The sequence below is a fragment of the Lagenorhynchus albirostris genome, chromosome 6, assembly GCF_949774975.1.
Source record: "Lagenorhynchus albirostris chromosome 6, mLagAlb1.1, whole genome shotgun sequence".
Lineage (NCBI taxonomy): Eukaryota > Metazoa > Chordata > Mammalia > Artiodactyla > Delphinidae > Lagenorhynchus > Lagenorhynchus albirostris.
In genome coordinates this window covers 112,065,930-112,081,149 of record NC_083100.1, presented here as the reverse complement: position 1 = coordinate 112,081,149, position 15,220 = coordinate 112,065,930, and the positions used below count along the sequence as shown (strand labels likewise).

General features: G+C 42.5%; 1 protein-coding gene across 2 annotated transcripts in view; it reads right to left on the bottom strand.

The window, feature by feature from the left end:
- CNTNAP5 (contactin associated protein family member 5) overlaps positions 1–15,220 on the bottom strand; it is an 882,476-nt gene that overhangs the window by 349,113 nt on the left and 518,143 nt on the right. For both annotated transcript variants that reach the window (XM_060151536.1, XM_060151538.1), the window contains exons 9-10: positions 11,919–12,068; positions 8,823–8,994 (exon numbers count right to left, since the gene is read on the bottom strand). In XM_060151536.1, coding sequence (XP_060007519.1) covers positions 8,823–8,994; positions 11,919–12,068 — 322 coding nt within the window. The remainder of the gene's footprint in view (positions 1–8,822; positions 8,995–11,918; positions 12,069–15,220) is intronic.

The following is a 15,220-nucleotide window of genomic DNA, read 5'->3' as shown; positions in this document are numbered from 1 at the left end:
CTATTTTGCAATCTGCTGAAGAATATAGGATGCCTTCTAATTGAAAAGTCAGAGGTACTGCACTGCAAGGACAGACCTGATCTCTTCCACCAGACTCCTTGGTTCATAGCCAGGCTCTGCCGCATACTTGCTGTGTGATCTTGGACAACTTACTTAGTGTCACTGTGCCTCGATCTCACTCTGTAAAATGGAGTTAATCGTCTTACTTACTTCATAGGTTGCCTTGAGGATTGATCTATCTATCTATCTGTGTATCTATCTACCTATATATCTACCTACCTACCTACCTATGGTATATGTATGTATGTATGTATGTATGTATCTACCTATGGTGTGTGTGTCTATCTGTATGTATATATGTATGAATGTATGTAACTATCTATATATGGTATATCTATGTATGTATCTATCTGTCTATGGTGTATTATGTATGTATGTATCTATCTATCTATAGTACATGTATGTATGTATGTAACGATCTATCTATCTATCTACGGTGTATCTGTGTCTGTCTGTCTGTATGTAGCTATCTATCTATGGTGTATGCATGTATGCAACTATTTATCTCTCTATTGTGTATGTATGCATGTAGGTAGGTAGGTATCTATGGTGTATTTATGTAGGTATGTATCTGTCTATCTATTGATGGTATAATTATGTACGTACGTATGTATCTATATCACACACACACACACACACGCACACACACGCGTGCATTTACGAGGTGTCCTGGCACAGTAAGCATCATCTAACGATTAACTATTACAATGGCCTATTACTCAGATTTTAAACTGTGTACTGCCATGCTCCCTACGGCTTTGACTGTAGTTCTCTCTTACACACTGCTGCCAAAGCAGCCTTTCCCATCCAGGCAGACAAATGTCCAGCACCTCACCCACTCAGAGGCCCAGACTTATGCTCTCCACCCTGCCTGGAACAGAGCCACTTGACCACTCTAAACCCAGTTCCTCTTGAAATCTCATTTCTTCTGTGACACTCCCTTGACGTGCTCTGGCTCTCCAAGCCCATCTTTTTTCTTTCCCCGGCCTTTAGGCAAAAACCCCTCCACGTGTATATGGACTGAGAGATCAGTAAAATCTGGCTTTGAACCCTGGCTCCACCAAATACCGAAAATGTGATCTTGGGCAGGTCACTGAACCTCCATAAGCACTAGAGGTCTTATTTCTTAAATAATAATAATGGAGCAAACCAATGGCTCTCAAATCTGTGTGCATCAGAATCTCCTGGGGGGCTTGTGAAAACTCAGGCTGCCCCCACTTCCCCATGTTTGTCGTCCAGAAAGTATGGGTTGGGACCTGGGAATATGCAGTCATAACAAGTTGCCAGGTGACGCTGAGGGTGCTAGTCTGGGAACCACACTTTGAGGAGAACTTTGTGGATCCTGCAGAGCTGTGCAATAAACGAAATCATCCTGAGAGAATGTTTGCTCGGTAACTGCTGTATAAACTATAACCTTTCTCTGTCCTCCATGAAATAGACTCAAAATGATAAATAAAAACAGCAGAAGTGCTCTTGTGTGGATTTGGGCCCCATCCCATGAGTTAAGGAAGAACTCACCATATTGTAACATTTCTCACTTTGCAGTTAGAAGCTCAGATTGCGGGGGCTGTGCCCTTACAGTGGCTTTTCTGGCACCCGGTGTACAAGTTTTCAATTGGAGAGAAAAATGAAAACACATGCATTGCCCTGCAATGTAAGCTTTTTTTTTTTTTTTGCGGTACGCGGGCCTCTCACTGCTGTGGCCTCTCCCGTTGCGGAGCACAGGCTCCGGACGCGCAGGCTCAGCGGCCATGGCTCACGGGCCCAGCCGCTCCGCGGCGTGTGGGATCTTCCCGGACCGGGACACGAACCCGCGTCCCCTGCATCGGCAGGCGGGCTCTCATCCACTGCGCCACCAGGGAAGCCCTAGCTCACTGTTTTGAACAAACTCCCAGACACAGCGTGGGTTTTTAGCGGAAGTCTGTTTCTTGAAGGTCATCCCACTGAACACTTCCCCACATTCTGTGTTTATAGCACTCCCAGCTCTGAACCAAGAAGGTAAGAATCCTGACCAAAGAGTTTAGCCGATGCTTTTCTTAAAAGAATGTGTGTTGGGAGAAAGGGAAATCATTATGGAGTGAGAAGCTATATTTCCTCAATTATTTGGCTGCAGGAAACTTAAAGCAGTTTTCCACATGGGATTCACTCATTGGAACAAGCAGATTGTTTAATTTTATTATGTTTTTAACTTTTTATTTTATATTGGAGTATAGCTGATTAACAATGTTGTGTTAGTTTCAGGTGTACAGCAAAGGCATTCAGTTACACATATACATGTATCTATTCTTTTTCAGATTCTCTTCCCATTTAGGTTGTTACATAATATTGGGCAGAGTTGATACAAATGAACTTATCTACAAAACAGAAACAGACTCACAAACTTAGAGAATGAATTTACCGTTACCAGGTGGGAAGGGATAGACTGGGAGTTCAGTATTGACGTGTACACACAGCTATATTTAAAATGGATAACCAAAAAGGACCTAATTTTAGAAAGTGTTAAGAGCAACACTGTCTCTACAGAAAGCAACAGCAAAGACCCCAGGAGCAGAGCCCCCGCTTTGGTACCTGTCTTTGCCACAATCCACAAAACTGTTATTTCCTTCTATGAAAAACCAGAGCTGCGTGATCTCCAGGGACCTTCCCCAATATCTTCACTCTATGAGGAAGGAACATAGGAAACGGGACTGTGACCAGGGAAACCTTTGCCACACACCAGAAGACAAGGTGCAGTCTCTGTTCATCTTTAGGAAGGTTTGCAGGAATATTTTTTGGTGGGTGGAGTCACTCTTATTATAATGATACCACTCCCCTCCCACAAGGTGTGAGCTTAGTCTAGAAGGTAAAACCAAGCTCTGACTTTCAGAGGGACCAACAAGTAAAATAACTGCCTTCAAAATAACAACAAAACAAGTAACATTTGTTGGCAGCAGCAGTGATTCTGAGACCAACCCTCCCTTCCACCCCAAATAGCCCTTCACTCAGACACCTCTGAGGATCCGACTGTTTTCATTTATACTGTTCGTAGTGGGAAGCAGAGGAAGAGCTGAGTGGCAAAGGCCAGGGAGGGAGATGGAATTCAGTTGCCCCCAGCAGTGTCCCTTGGACTGATTTCAATACCCTTGGAGAGGGACACTGAGACAGAGCTGCTGGAACTCCCTAGAGACCCTGTGAGACTTATCAGGAGGGCAGCTGCTTGGGGGCCCAGTAGCAGCAGGACCCATCATTCCTCTCCCCCACACCTGGTCCCCTATTATACAGAATCCATGCAATGCCACTGCCTACAGGATTAGAAGCTTTAGGGCAGTGGTTCTCAAGGTCTGTCCCAACAGCACCATGGAATTGGTTAGAAAAGCAAATCTTCTGGCCCACCACAGTAAAACTCAGGAATTCTAGGGGCGGGGCCCAGCAATTTGGATTGTAACAGGCCCTCCTGGTGATTCTGATGCAAAAAGGCTGGAATTTGCCTGCAAAATTTAAGGAAGCATTCATTTCCAGGTTCATGTAAATTCAGGGTGTACACAGGCATGAACCTGGAAATGAGGACCACCTTAGATTGTGTGCCCTGGGCACATCACGTGCTTTCCTTACCCTCTCCAGGCCCAGAGAAGCAATGCTTTAGGAGAATCCAGAGACCACAACCTTGGCACCGAAATTGATGCACATCTTCCTAATAGGTGGTGGTTGGTGCCTCAGAGGGTCAGCTCAAAGCGAACTGAAACTCAAGGGAAGTCATTGAGCACCTAATCCGAGGGCACATATGAGGTCTAGATAGACCGCCACACCAGAAACTACTGGGGATCCCTGGCTGCAGTGGGGGCTGGCGAAACATCAGAGGGAGACCTGAGCTTCTCCTTTCCCCATGGAAACTGGAGATTCAGCAAACCTTTGGCTATAGGAATTCACATGGCGACTCACTGAGTAGCTACTCTTTACTGGACGTACAACTGAGCGCCTGACTTCTTACACTCTCTCATTTAACTCTCAATGCGAAGGTAGGTTTTATTATCCTGGTTTTGCAAAAGAGGAAAGAGACAAAAAGGTTAAATCCTATGTGTCCTATTTCAAGCTGACAAGAAGCATACTGGGAATTAAACATGCTCCAACACCTCTCAAATCCTCTGCCACCTGCACTGGGATTGATGACTTTCTCCAGGTGCGACGCCCACTTCCCCTCACTGACTCATCAGCATCCCTGTCGGCCCCTCCCGGTTTGGCTTCACACCTTGGATCTTGTCTCCTATCGGAATGAAGTCTTAGACAGCATTTGGTGATTTGTTTCTTCTGCCCTGGGCTTTGAACCCTGAAGGACGGGATATGGCTCCTGGAATTAACTGCTTGGATCTTTCAACAAAAGCACTTCTTGACCTGGACCACCAAGAGTGGGACGTCCTTATATCACTCAGACTTGGCCTGAGTAGAGTTCCCTAATATTCTGTAATAACCTAAATGAGAAAAGAGTTTGAAAAAGGATAGATATATGTATATGTATAACCAATTCACTTTGCTGTACACCTGAAATTAACACAACATTGTTAATCAACTATACTCCAACATAAATTAAAATTTTAAAAATATAAGCTATAAGGATACAGTGTAAAACATGGGGAATATAGCAAATATTTCATAATAACTATATATGGATTATAACCTTTAAAATTGTGAATCACTATATTGTACCCTTGAAACATATATAATATAAAAAAAGACTATATATTCAAAAAAGAAAAAAGAAAATAAAGACCTTGCCTGATATCACATACCGTTTTGAATGCCTCTCTTTTAAATGGAATCTCATCAGGCACCTAAGGTTGACAAGGAATTTAATAGATGGCATATCCCTGAACAATTTTTATATGGTTGTGGGCGGAAGATGAGGTTACATATTCAGATCCACAGATACACAATGACTGCCATTTCCAGGTCAGATCCTTCTGAGTAGATACTACAAGGGAGAGAACACTGGCAGTGTCTAACTCTGGATTGCAATTCAGTCCTGTGACCATGGAAAAGTGAACATTATCTCCAGGTCTTAGTTTACCCCCTTGAAAAAATGGGGATATAAATGATCTCATACTCTCGTATCTTCTACAACTCTTACCACATCTTATTTTACTCAAGAATATACAATAAGACTGCCTCGTTCATTCACTAAATGCCTGTTTATGAGGTCAAATAAACCAGGGCGTGATTCTGCTCTAAGCATACTTTGTTCGATGATGGTTGAGAATATCACGCCTGGACTACTTTAAGCCCACGGGGTGCAAGAGATAAGTATAGCTCATGAAGAACCGTGTTTTCAGATGAGGAGAACATGAGACTGGAGATTCAGCCTGCAGAGGAGGGATGGTGGCTGCACATCATATTCTAGAGGTTTAAAGACTACTGAAGGGGCTTGGGGTCTGTCAGGCCCCAATGGTAACTCCTACGAGGGTTCTCCCAACCTGACCTTGGACTGTCAGGCACTGGACAGTCCTCCAATGGAGCCTCCTAAAGCCAGTGCGTTCCCTTCTGTCAGAGAAGTAGGCCAGCCCAGTTCCTCCACCTCCTTTCTTCCCTGAGGCCAGAAGCTTCAGAAAAGTGCCCATTACTGAGATGCAAATTGTTGGTTTAAATCCTTCAGTCCCTGAGAAGGAACTCTCCCAGCTTTACTCAAGACCTCAGCCATAAAAAAAGAATGAAATAGTGCCATTTGCAGCAACAGGGATGGTGAACTAAGTCAGACAGAGAAAGACAAATATATGATATCGCTTATACGTGAAATCTAAAATAAGAATACAAATGAACTTACTTACCAAACAGAAACAGACTCACAGACAGAGAAAACAAATTTATGGTTACCAAAGGGGGAAGGTAGGCGGGAGGGATAAATTAGGAGTTTGGGATTAACAAACACACACTATATATAGAATAGATAACCAACAAGGACCTACTGTATAGTATGGGGAACTCTACTCAATATTCTGTAATAACCTAAATGGGAAAAGATTCTGCAAAATAATAGATACATGTATATGTATAACTGAATCACTTTGCTGTACACCTGAAACTAACACAACATGGAAAATCAACTATACTCCAATATAAAATATAAAATTTTTTAAATAAAATAAAATGCAACTATACTCACAGTATGACATTTGAATATATTTTCATCAAAAACGCATAATAAAGGTAAGAAATTTAAAAATCAAAATTCTTCTTGTATGTTTTCACAAAATTATTTTCTTCTAAGAATTGAAAGCTTGCTATTACAAATAAAATATAAAATAGGAATCATAGTTAATGAAAACCAAAATTTTTAATCAAAACGATTTAAATAAAACTAGTGTTTAATGTTTTAAAATATTCATTGAATTTCATTAAACCTTACTAAATTTTTCTAAAAAAAAACGCAGAAACCGAAAATAAACCACAGCCAGACTGTTCTCTACCCCCCTGTCTCCCGCCAAACCTTGCCCCCCCGCCCCCCCGCCCCCGCAAGTGGCAAGCGCCTTGAAGGCAAAACTTCACACTTGTCCTTAAATCAGGTTCGTGTTGATTAACACATTAAAAATAAAATGCAAAACTCATAAACCACCTGCTTTTCTAACCCCAACTCCCACTCTCCACCAAATGTTAAATAGAAGTTCAAGAAATAATTAGTTAAGCAAAGCCTTTTACCAGTTTCCCTTCTGTTAAAGGCACTGTCTGGTAAATCAAGAAAAATGTCCCATTTACCCACTAAACTAAACACAATCCCTTATTATACAATTAACCAAAACACAATTGTATGTAATACAATTATACAGACTACAATTACACAAAAGTAATGATGCAGCATAGATGGCAATGGCGTCCATGTAATGGAAAATAATGAGAGCTCCCTTGATTAGAAATTAACTTATCATGAGAGATCCCTATTGATAAATGTTCCCTCTACTGATCTACACTTTGCAAAAGGCTGTCTGGCTGATGAAGTCAGATGCTCCCTCCTCATCATTAATAAAGACTACAGGGTAGCAACCATTCCACACAGTGTCTTTTACTCTGAGGTCTCTAAACTAGCACAGTCTAATGAAGCATACATTTTATTACCCACTTTTCCAGCTGGCCAAATAGAAAAAAATGAAGCAGGAGAGCCAGCAAGTCTGTGTGATTTGTTGACGATCCCATGTGGAGTGGTATTAATAGAGAAACATGCACATAAAGTTCCACCAAATTATATCAGTCATTCCAAGCATGAGAGGAGATTATGGTCTGCAGAGCTGATTTCTGTGTGATGCTCAGTACAGGCACCTGCTACTTCTCATCATTGCTCCCCTGCACTGGGGCTGTCACCTCACTACCTCTGGGCTGGTTCTTTTCCAATCCATCCTTCTCCCTTTTCCTGAGTACTCTTTTTACGAAGCAAATCGACCACCTTCCCTGAGTCCTCCTAGAGCATGAGGCTAAATGCCTTAGGCACGCAAAGTTCTTCCTAATTGGCCGTATTCACATCATGTGCTCTACTACCAAGACTTACCATCCCCACTGAGCTATATTTTGTGTAATCTAAAACACCATTCATTGTAAGACATGCCATTATTTTATATGCTCCAAAGAAAAGTAAATATTGCCATTTCAACTACTATAAATGATCAAATGCAAAATGCGCCCCAATATTAGAGATATTTAAATGAAAACTAAGTGTCTTGAGTGGACAAAACACTTGCAAGCCATGACCCTCCCCCCGTTTCTATGGCATTTCACATGCCATATCCTGCCAATATGCCTACAATACCATCACCCCCACTCCTCAGTCAAGCCTGCCCGTCCTTTAAAACTCAGCTCAACACCACTTCCTGAAAACCTTCCTGACCTCAGCTGCCACTGTCATATGTCCCACAAATAAGGGTACACTTCCTGGTCATTGATAGCATTTTATAGTAATGTATAATTAATTCCCTGATAAAACACAAGCAGGGACTCTGTATCACCAACACACAGGCAAGCACATAACATATATTCACCTATTCGGTAAATGGTATTTTGACTGGGGTGATTAGAATTGGAAGAAAGACGGAGGTTAAGTGCTAGAGGAGAAACATGGATCACATGATTAACCTTGCTGAAAATTCAGAACTTCCTCCTCTGTTATTTTCTCCAGCGTGTCTTTGAATCTAGAAACTTCAAATAGAAGAGGAGCCAGAGCCCAGGAGAAATGAAGAGGGAAAGGGAGCTTTTGCTAGATGTGTAGGTTGGGGAATAAAGGTGCTGATTCCCTGTCCAGGGTCCAGTCTCCTCTGGGCCAAAGAAACAGAGGGTTAGGGGTGGTGACAGCAAAGATCAGGCCCCCAGGGAGTGACTGTAAAACTGGACTCTGTTATAGGAATCCCGGAGGGTTTGATTTTCATCTGTCAGTTTTAGAAAGGACACTCACTGCAGTGAAGAATGAAATGGTTTAGGAGAGAAGCAATTCCTCCCTCCTTTTTGCTTCACTCTTAACTTCAAAGTAATCAAATGTTGTTTACGCATAAAATTTTAATCCTTTCACAAATTTGTATTTTGATTTAATTTGCATATCCCATTTACTGCAAGTCGACATGAAGAGAGACTCAACTCATTTAAACCATTTTTCTCTGGGCCAGAAATCCTTTCAGAAATATTTTCCATTAGGCGACTCAATTATGTCTAATGTGGCTGATGTCAGGGGATTCGAATTTTGGTGAAAGAAGCTCATATTTAGAAGAGTGAAAATGGGAAGGTGGGTGGGAGAACAGAGGAGAAGAGACCATAATTACCTGTCTTTGATGCTACACAGATCAATGTGTAAATCACTAAAATTCCCCAGGGAACCTTGCTGAACTGAAATGAGGTCCTTGGGCTGGTTATCAATAAAGATGAGCCTCATGCAGCCTTGGAAAGCATTAATGGGATGTAAGCACTGGGAATCGGTGAGATTGTCAGGGCACCCTGTGGGACAGAGAAAAAAAAAAAAAGAAGAATACTGAAATGATCAGTTATTGCTTTGGCGACCTATTGATGGAAGACCTTAAGGTCTAATTATTTCGGTGTTTTTTCATTCACAGCAGTGCACACATTTTTGTTGTAAATCCTAGCATTCTCAGAGAGGGGACAAAACTGGTACAAAATGGGGCATACTCAATCACTGTATAGAATAGAAAACAAAATGTGTTAAAAGGGATACCAATCCTATCGCATTTATCTTGTTCTTTTTTTTTTTTAAACTTCATTAGGAGATTAGAAGTCAGCAGCAACTTTATTAGGAGAATCAAACCCACAGAGACTTCAGATAGTGGAATTATTAAAACCATGATATAAAATAAATATAGTTATTATACCTAAAGAAATAAACCCAGGGAATTAAAATATGTTTCTTATTTCTTTTCACCCTGTTCGTAAGCTATCTGCCCTTCTTTTGTGTGGTACACTTCACTCAGCCCAAGAAAGCAACATATCATAACTACTGGGGAATTTCTGTCTTGAAACACTCTTTTAAATGCACACTTCAATTCCGAATTACACATTCAAAGAAAATTACGCTTTGGGTAACAATGGTAGCAGAGTAATTGTCTGGTTAATTGTCAGCATTATCAGGCTTGGTTCCTGAGAAATGTACACACAGGAAAGTAGCTGGAATTTTGAAGTGATATGCAAAGCAAATCCAGATGCTAAAGGAATGAAGCGTTTAAATGCACATAGTTATAGGGCTGTAATCACATACCTGAAAGGTTAATACCATACCTTTTTAAAGGGTGTTCTTTAAAAAAAAAAAAAAAAAACAGGCACTACACTGAGCATAGCTTGCAACCAGGGAATAACTACGCATTAGGACAGGTATAGAGCCATGTACATGCATGGTTGCTTGTGCTCTTTATAAACTCCATCCCGATGGTTTTAATAGGTTCAGAGCATATGGGGATGCATGCTTGGAAACATGGCAATAACCCATAAATAATTGGGAATTATTTCAACCAACTCTAATAGACAGTCACTGCTGGGCTGAAGCCCAGCAGTTGGTTAACGGCTCACAGGCACACTATAAAATGAAGAGAGATGCTACAACTTCTAATTGAAGCCATAGAGAGAATTTATGTAAGTTGACTATTATCACTCAAACTCATTTTTCACTTTCCTTAAGTTTACAGTCTACGTGTGGGGCATTCCCTTAAATACTGTTCAGATCCCAGAAAAATCTTCCTTCCTCAGCCTGAAGCCCCGTTAAGACCCACGTCTAAAAACACTTCAACTGGGGGAGGGGAGTCATTTTGCCTTTGAGGCATTTCAGATGCTTAAGTCACATAATTAATTCAACGGCATTTTCCCCAGAAATAAATATAAGTTTGCTTTTCTCTGCTGTCTATGAAACACTGCATATGATGCAAAATTATACAGTCTGTGAAACGTATCTTTGGGGGCCACCAGACCTTTCTTCTGCAGTCTTTACAATCCTTTGCTGTCACTAGTGGCTCATGGAGAACACAGATTTGGGGTTGAATCCTGCTTCTACTACTCACACAAATTATTTCATCTCTGCAAACACAGGTCTTATTATCTGTAAAATGGGGTTAATATTACCTACCTCATAAGGATTCTGCATGAATTAAATGATGTAAGACATAAAATATTTACAGAGAATCAGAGTGTTCCCTTTTTAAAGGAATTTGTTATCTAGGCACAGGTGGAGATTTGGAATGAAGGACAGAGGCTCTGGCCCTGAAATCAAACCACAAAGGAATCACTCCACACTGTTTCCCTCTCAGGACACCCGGATGTGTACACTGCATCCGTCCGTGCAAAGTCCCTTTCGTATTTCAAAGCTTAACCTCATGTCATTGGTATGAGAGAAGTGATTTGCAAATTCTCTTTTAGAGACTGCACTTTATAACTTTACAGGATACTTCTCTTTAGACCAGGCCCAGCTGAGACCCATATTTACAAAAGCTGAAGCCAGTCTGTCCGTTCTAACGCAGAAAGCATGATGTTGTACATTTAACCTTGATCTCACTGAATTCTCCCAGAAATTCTGCTTTGTTTCCCAACGTCCTTGATAAGGAAGTTCAGGGACCATGAGTATGTTACTCGAGGTCACACAGCTACTGGAATTCATTACTCTTTACAGATTGTTTCTATAATACCAACAGCTGGCTAAGTAATTAGATACGAATATTTTTAATGAAAAAAACTTTTAAAAAACTAAATAAAAATACACATACATCTATAAAAATGAAGCAAATGCCTAATTATATATTTTTCCTCCTTACCAGTTTGCCCTTGTGTTCTCATCTTTGCAAAGTTTCCTAGCATTGGCGGGGGCAGCGTCTATACTGGCTGCTCTTTGTGAAGCCCCAAGTTCATAGGCTTCTAGGTCTTCCTCATTTTTAGCTGCCCCCCCTCCATGCGCATGGTCTCCAGGGATGCGGGGAACAGATGGATAGGGGATTAAGAAAGCAAATCAGCAGAGAAATGACTGAGAAAGCTGAGGATGCTGGTTGTACCTTCCTACCTGGATTTTTTTTTTTCTCTTGCAGGTACTGCTGACTATCGGTACACTTTCTCCAAGTTTTCAGCTGAGTTTCTCTTTTGGAATATGATCACAGAGTCTGGCATGGCAACAAAAATCTCCTTTGGATGTGTTATGTAACACCAGCTCTTACAGCTAGATTTTTTTTTTTTCCTCAGCACCGACCTAGATAATTTATATTTGTACAGCTGCGGGAAAGTTTGCTTCTCATTTCTTTGGGCTTGAGGGCAGGTGTACGTGCGTGTGTGCTGGGAGAATGGTCAATTTGACACAGAAAGAATTGTCATAGTGAAATAACTGTCCACTGCATCCTCCCTCCTTTATTTTCAACCTCAAAAGCTGGGGAATTTACCTCCAAAGTAATAGCGATTTCCAGAATAAATCTGCATCCGGGTGGTGTCCTGAGCCGGGGATGCTGCATCGTTATCCAGAGTGAGAGTGATGCGGTTCCTTCTGGCGTTGATGCTCACTGAATGCCACAAACCATCATTCAAGTCACTGCCTGCAAAAGAAACAGGAAGGGCAAGCATAGGGATGAATGATTTGGGCAGGTGTGGAGAGAGCAGGGCTCGTTTCCTTGCCTGCGGTGGTCCTTGTACATTCTCAGAGTGGCCCCTCTCTTCATTTGGCATGAAACAAATCCTCAACTGCTTCCCAGGCATCTTTCTTTTTCTTCTTACCACTTCATTGTATTATTTTCCTTTTTTTAAAAGGGGCTGAACCACTTCTGACATGTTTGGTTTGAAAACAAAAGGGCAAAACACAAATGTGTTTGTATACTACAAAGGTATAGAAAACATTTATTGACTTATTGATACAAAATGCAGAGTAAAAAGTGAAAAAGAAAGAAAAAAAGAAAAATTCAAAACGTTCCCGGTGATTTTTAATCTCTGAATGGTGGGGTTAAAGGCAATTTTAGTTTTCTCGCATTTTTCTACACATGACATATTTCTTTTTTAGTAAGGAAAATAAACTGTTTTAGAGGCAAAAGTAGATGAGGAAAGCTAGATTCCAATGACATACCAGGCAGAGGAGTCTCCTGCTGAAAGGAGGTAACAGACTAGTTTAGTTCCAACCTTTTTCCTTAACTAATTATGTGACACTGAGTCACCTACCTTCACGGAGCTCTGGTTTTATCTTCTGTAAATACCATAATTCTTACTCTGCATTATTGGTAAGGGATCCATTGAGATCAGGCAGGAAAGTTCCCAGGTTGTGGGCATAGTGGGTGTTTATTAAAAGGTAATTTCTCTCTTGTTCTTTTGCCCCAGATGCCTTTGACTTGCACTGCACTGCCGACCTACCTTGTTGAGGAAAGTGTGCTGGGAATTATGCACCAGTGTTTTCACTCTTTCCTACAAAAAGTTTATCATCTTTTAAGTCTCTGTCTGTGCAAAGTGCTTGCTGAAGGAAACATGGTCGTATTACCCAGTCCAGTCACAAAGATTTGTTTGTAACCAGATCACAGAGTCCCTCATGTCTTCACTCAATAGACATGTGCCCTGCCTTGGGCCGAGTTACCCTCCTTTTCTCATTGCCTCAGTTTCCTCCCCTGCAAAATGAGGAGAATGACTGTACTCACAGGCTCTTGTGAGAATTATACCCATTAATATAGTAGGGCCTGTAGGACAGGTCATATCACATCGCAAGCAGAAATCATGCTCACTAAAGCAGAAGGACAGAACAGCAACCACAAAAATGCTCCCCTGCATTTGGGAGAAAGGATAGTCATATCATCTGGTCTCTACCCTGGGGTAATCCACAGTTAGATGGAAGAGACTTAGGCAAAGAGGCTTAACATATGGTCCTTTGAGAATTTCAGGCTGGTGGCTTAGAGAAGCAAGTGAACAACAGCCCTGCTTGCAATTCGGGGTGAACCAGTAACACGGGGATAGAGAAGAAAGACCTAACTCCACATAAGGATCCTGAAAATACTTCATAGAGGAGGCGGTTTTTGAAAACTGCGCAAGAGTTTCTCACTTCTAAAGAGTTCCGGGGGACAGAGAGCCTATACAGAGAAGCAAAGGTCTGGAATGAGAAACAGGACAGGGCAACAGGAAAGCAGGTGGGAAGAGTCCGGTCAGGGGCCTCGTGTGCCAGGCTAAGGAAGGCATTTCAACAATGTCCTCGGACAAAGGATTCTGGAGGGCACTTTACCCAAGCCAATTGTCTCAGAATCTCTGGCGATGGAGTCCCAGACATCTGCATTTTAAAAAAAGCTCCCTTGATGATTCTGATGTGTAGCCAGGAATGAAATCACTGGTCTAGAAGTGATGAAATCACTGGGAGTCCAAGAGGGGACCACTGGCGTGGTGATGACCTGCCTGGAGCTGCACGTTCAGAGACCCTGGTGGCCAGAAGTCGGGGCTGGGAGGAGGTGAGGCTGGAAACAGAATGACCAGGGTCTCAGCCAAAGTATTAGCAGCGAAAATGGAGAGGAAGGGGTGGATGAAGAGCTATTTCCAGAGCTCAAGGAGTTCAGTCTTGGTAGCACCTACAGGGGGACAGTCCCTGAGAAACCAGCTGGGAAGAAAGCACTGACAATCAGACCAGAGGTCTACAGGGCTCCTTAGAACAGCTACTGAAGAGCTCGTGCCCCTGAGCCATCTGATGGCAGGAGAAGCTGCCCCCGGGAAAGCACAGCACCAGGCTGGGGGCCCAGCTGCATTGCACTGGGGCAGCCGTGCTCCATCTGTTCAGAATGGCCCAGATGTAGGTCTTCCTGCGTTTCCTGCCAGCTCCCACTCAGCCAGTGTGTGCTGTGGCCCTGAACATCTGCTTGGGGTGGAGAGGAGAATCCAGAAGCTACTCAGCCTGGAGGCCCTACTTTCCCCCAAAGGCCAGGGTCTGGGTCCCAGCAACAGGGATTCTGCTAATGAGGCAGAGAGTCTGTCAGGTGTTTCTTGGTGCTGAACATTTGACTTCTGTCAGGGGCATTTGGGGGGCATGGGCAGCTGAGGTCTTTACTCCTTTTACTGTCATTTGCGTACTGATTTAAATCCCTCTGCATAACAGATGAGACTGCATTTTCAGGTAAACTCTAGACTGGGCTGGAAGGAAGTCAGTAACTAGTTCAACACATAGGGTGGAAATAGCCCCTAAGGGCCCAGCTAGGCATCAGGGATACAGTAGGGAAGAAAGTACAGACGGAAGCCAGGGGGGAGTGTGCCATCTAGCTAGAGACACATCACTGAGTCACTGTACAGAGGACACTGGCCCGAGGAAGAGGTCTACTCAGTATGAGGGGACCAGGGCTGGGGCTCAAGCTTATATGTTCTGACTTGGGGTCCCATCCCCTCCCCAGGCCACTATCCACATTTCTGTCTTTAAAAGCATCACTTAATAAGGGTTTGCTTGGTCAGTTGTTTGTTTTCTTTTTCTTTTTGTTTTTTCTTTCTGGTCTGCTTTTCCTTTTAATTCAATCTCTTTTGATCTTTTCCTACATGGTCCCTAGTCCCTGCAGGGAGAGCCTGTGTGAAATCTTAGCTTTTAGAATTATTCGAACAGTAGTTCTTGCTGCTGACCACACAAAGGGGTTACCTGAGCAGATTTTGAAAAGACGGGCCCCTGGGCCCTATACCAGCTTAATTAAGACAGACTTCTGGGGGTGGCCACGGACCTTGGAAGTTTCAAAGACCCCCAGAACTTCAATTG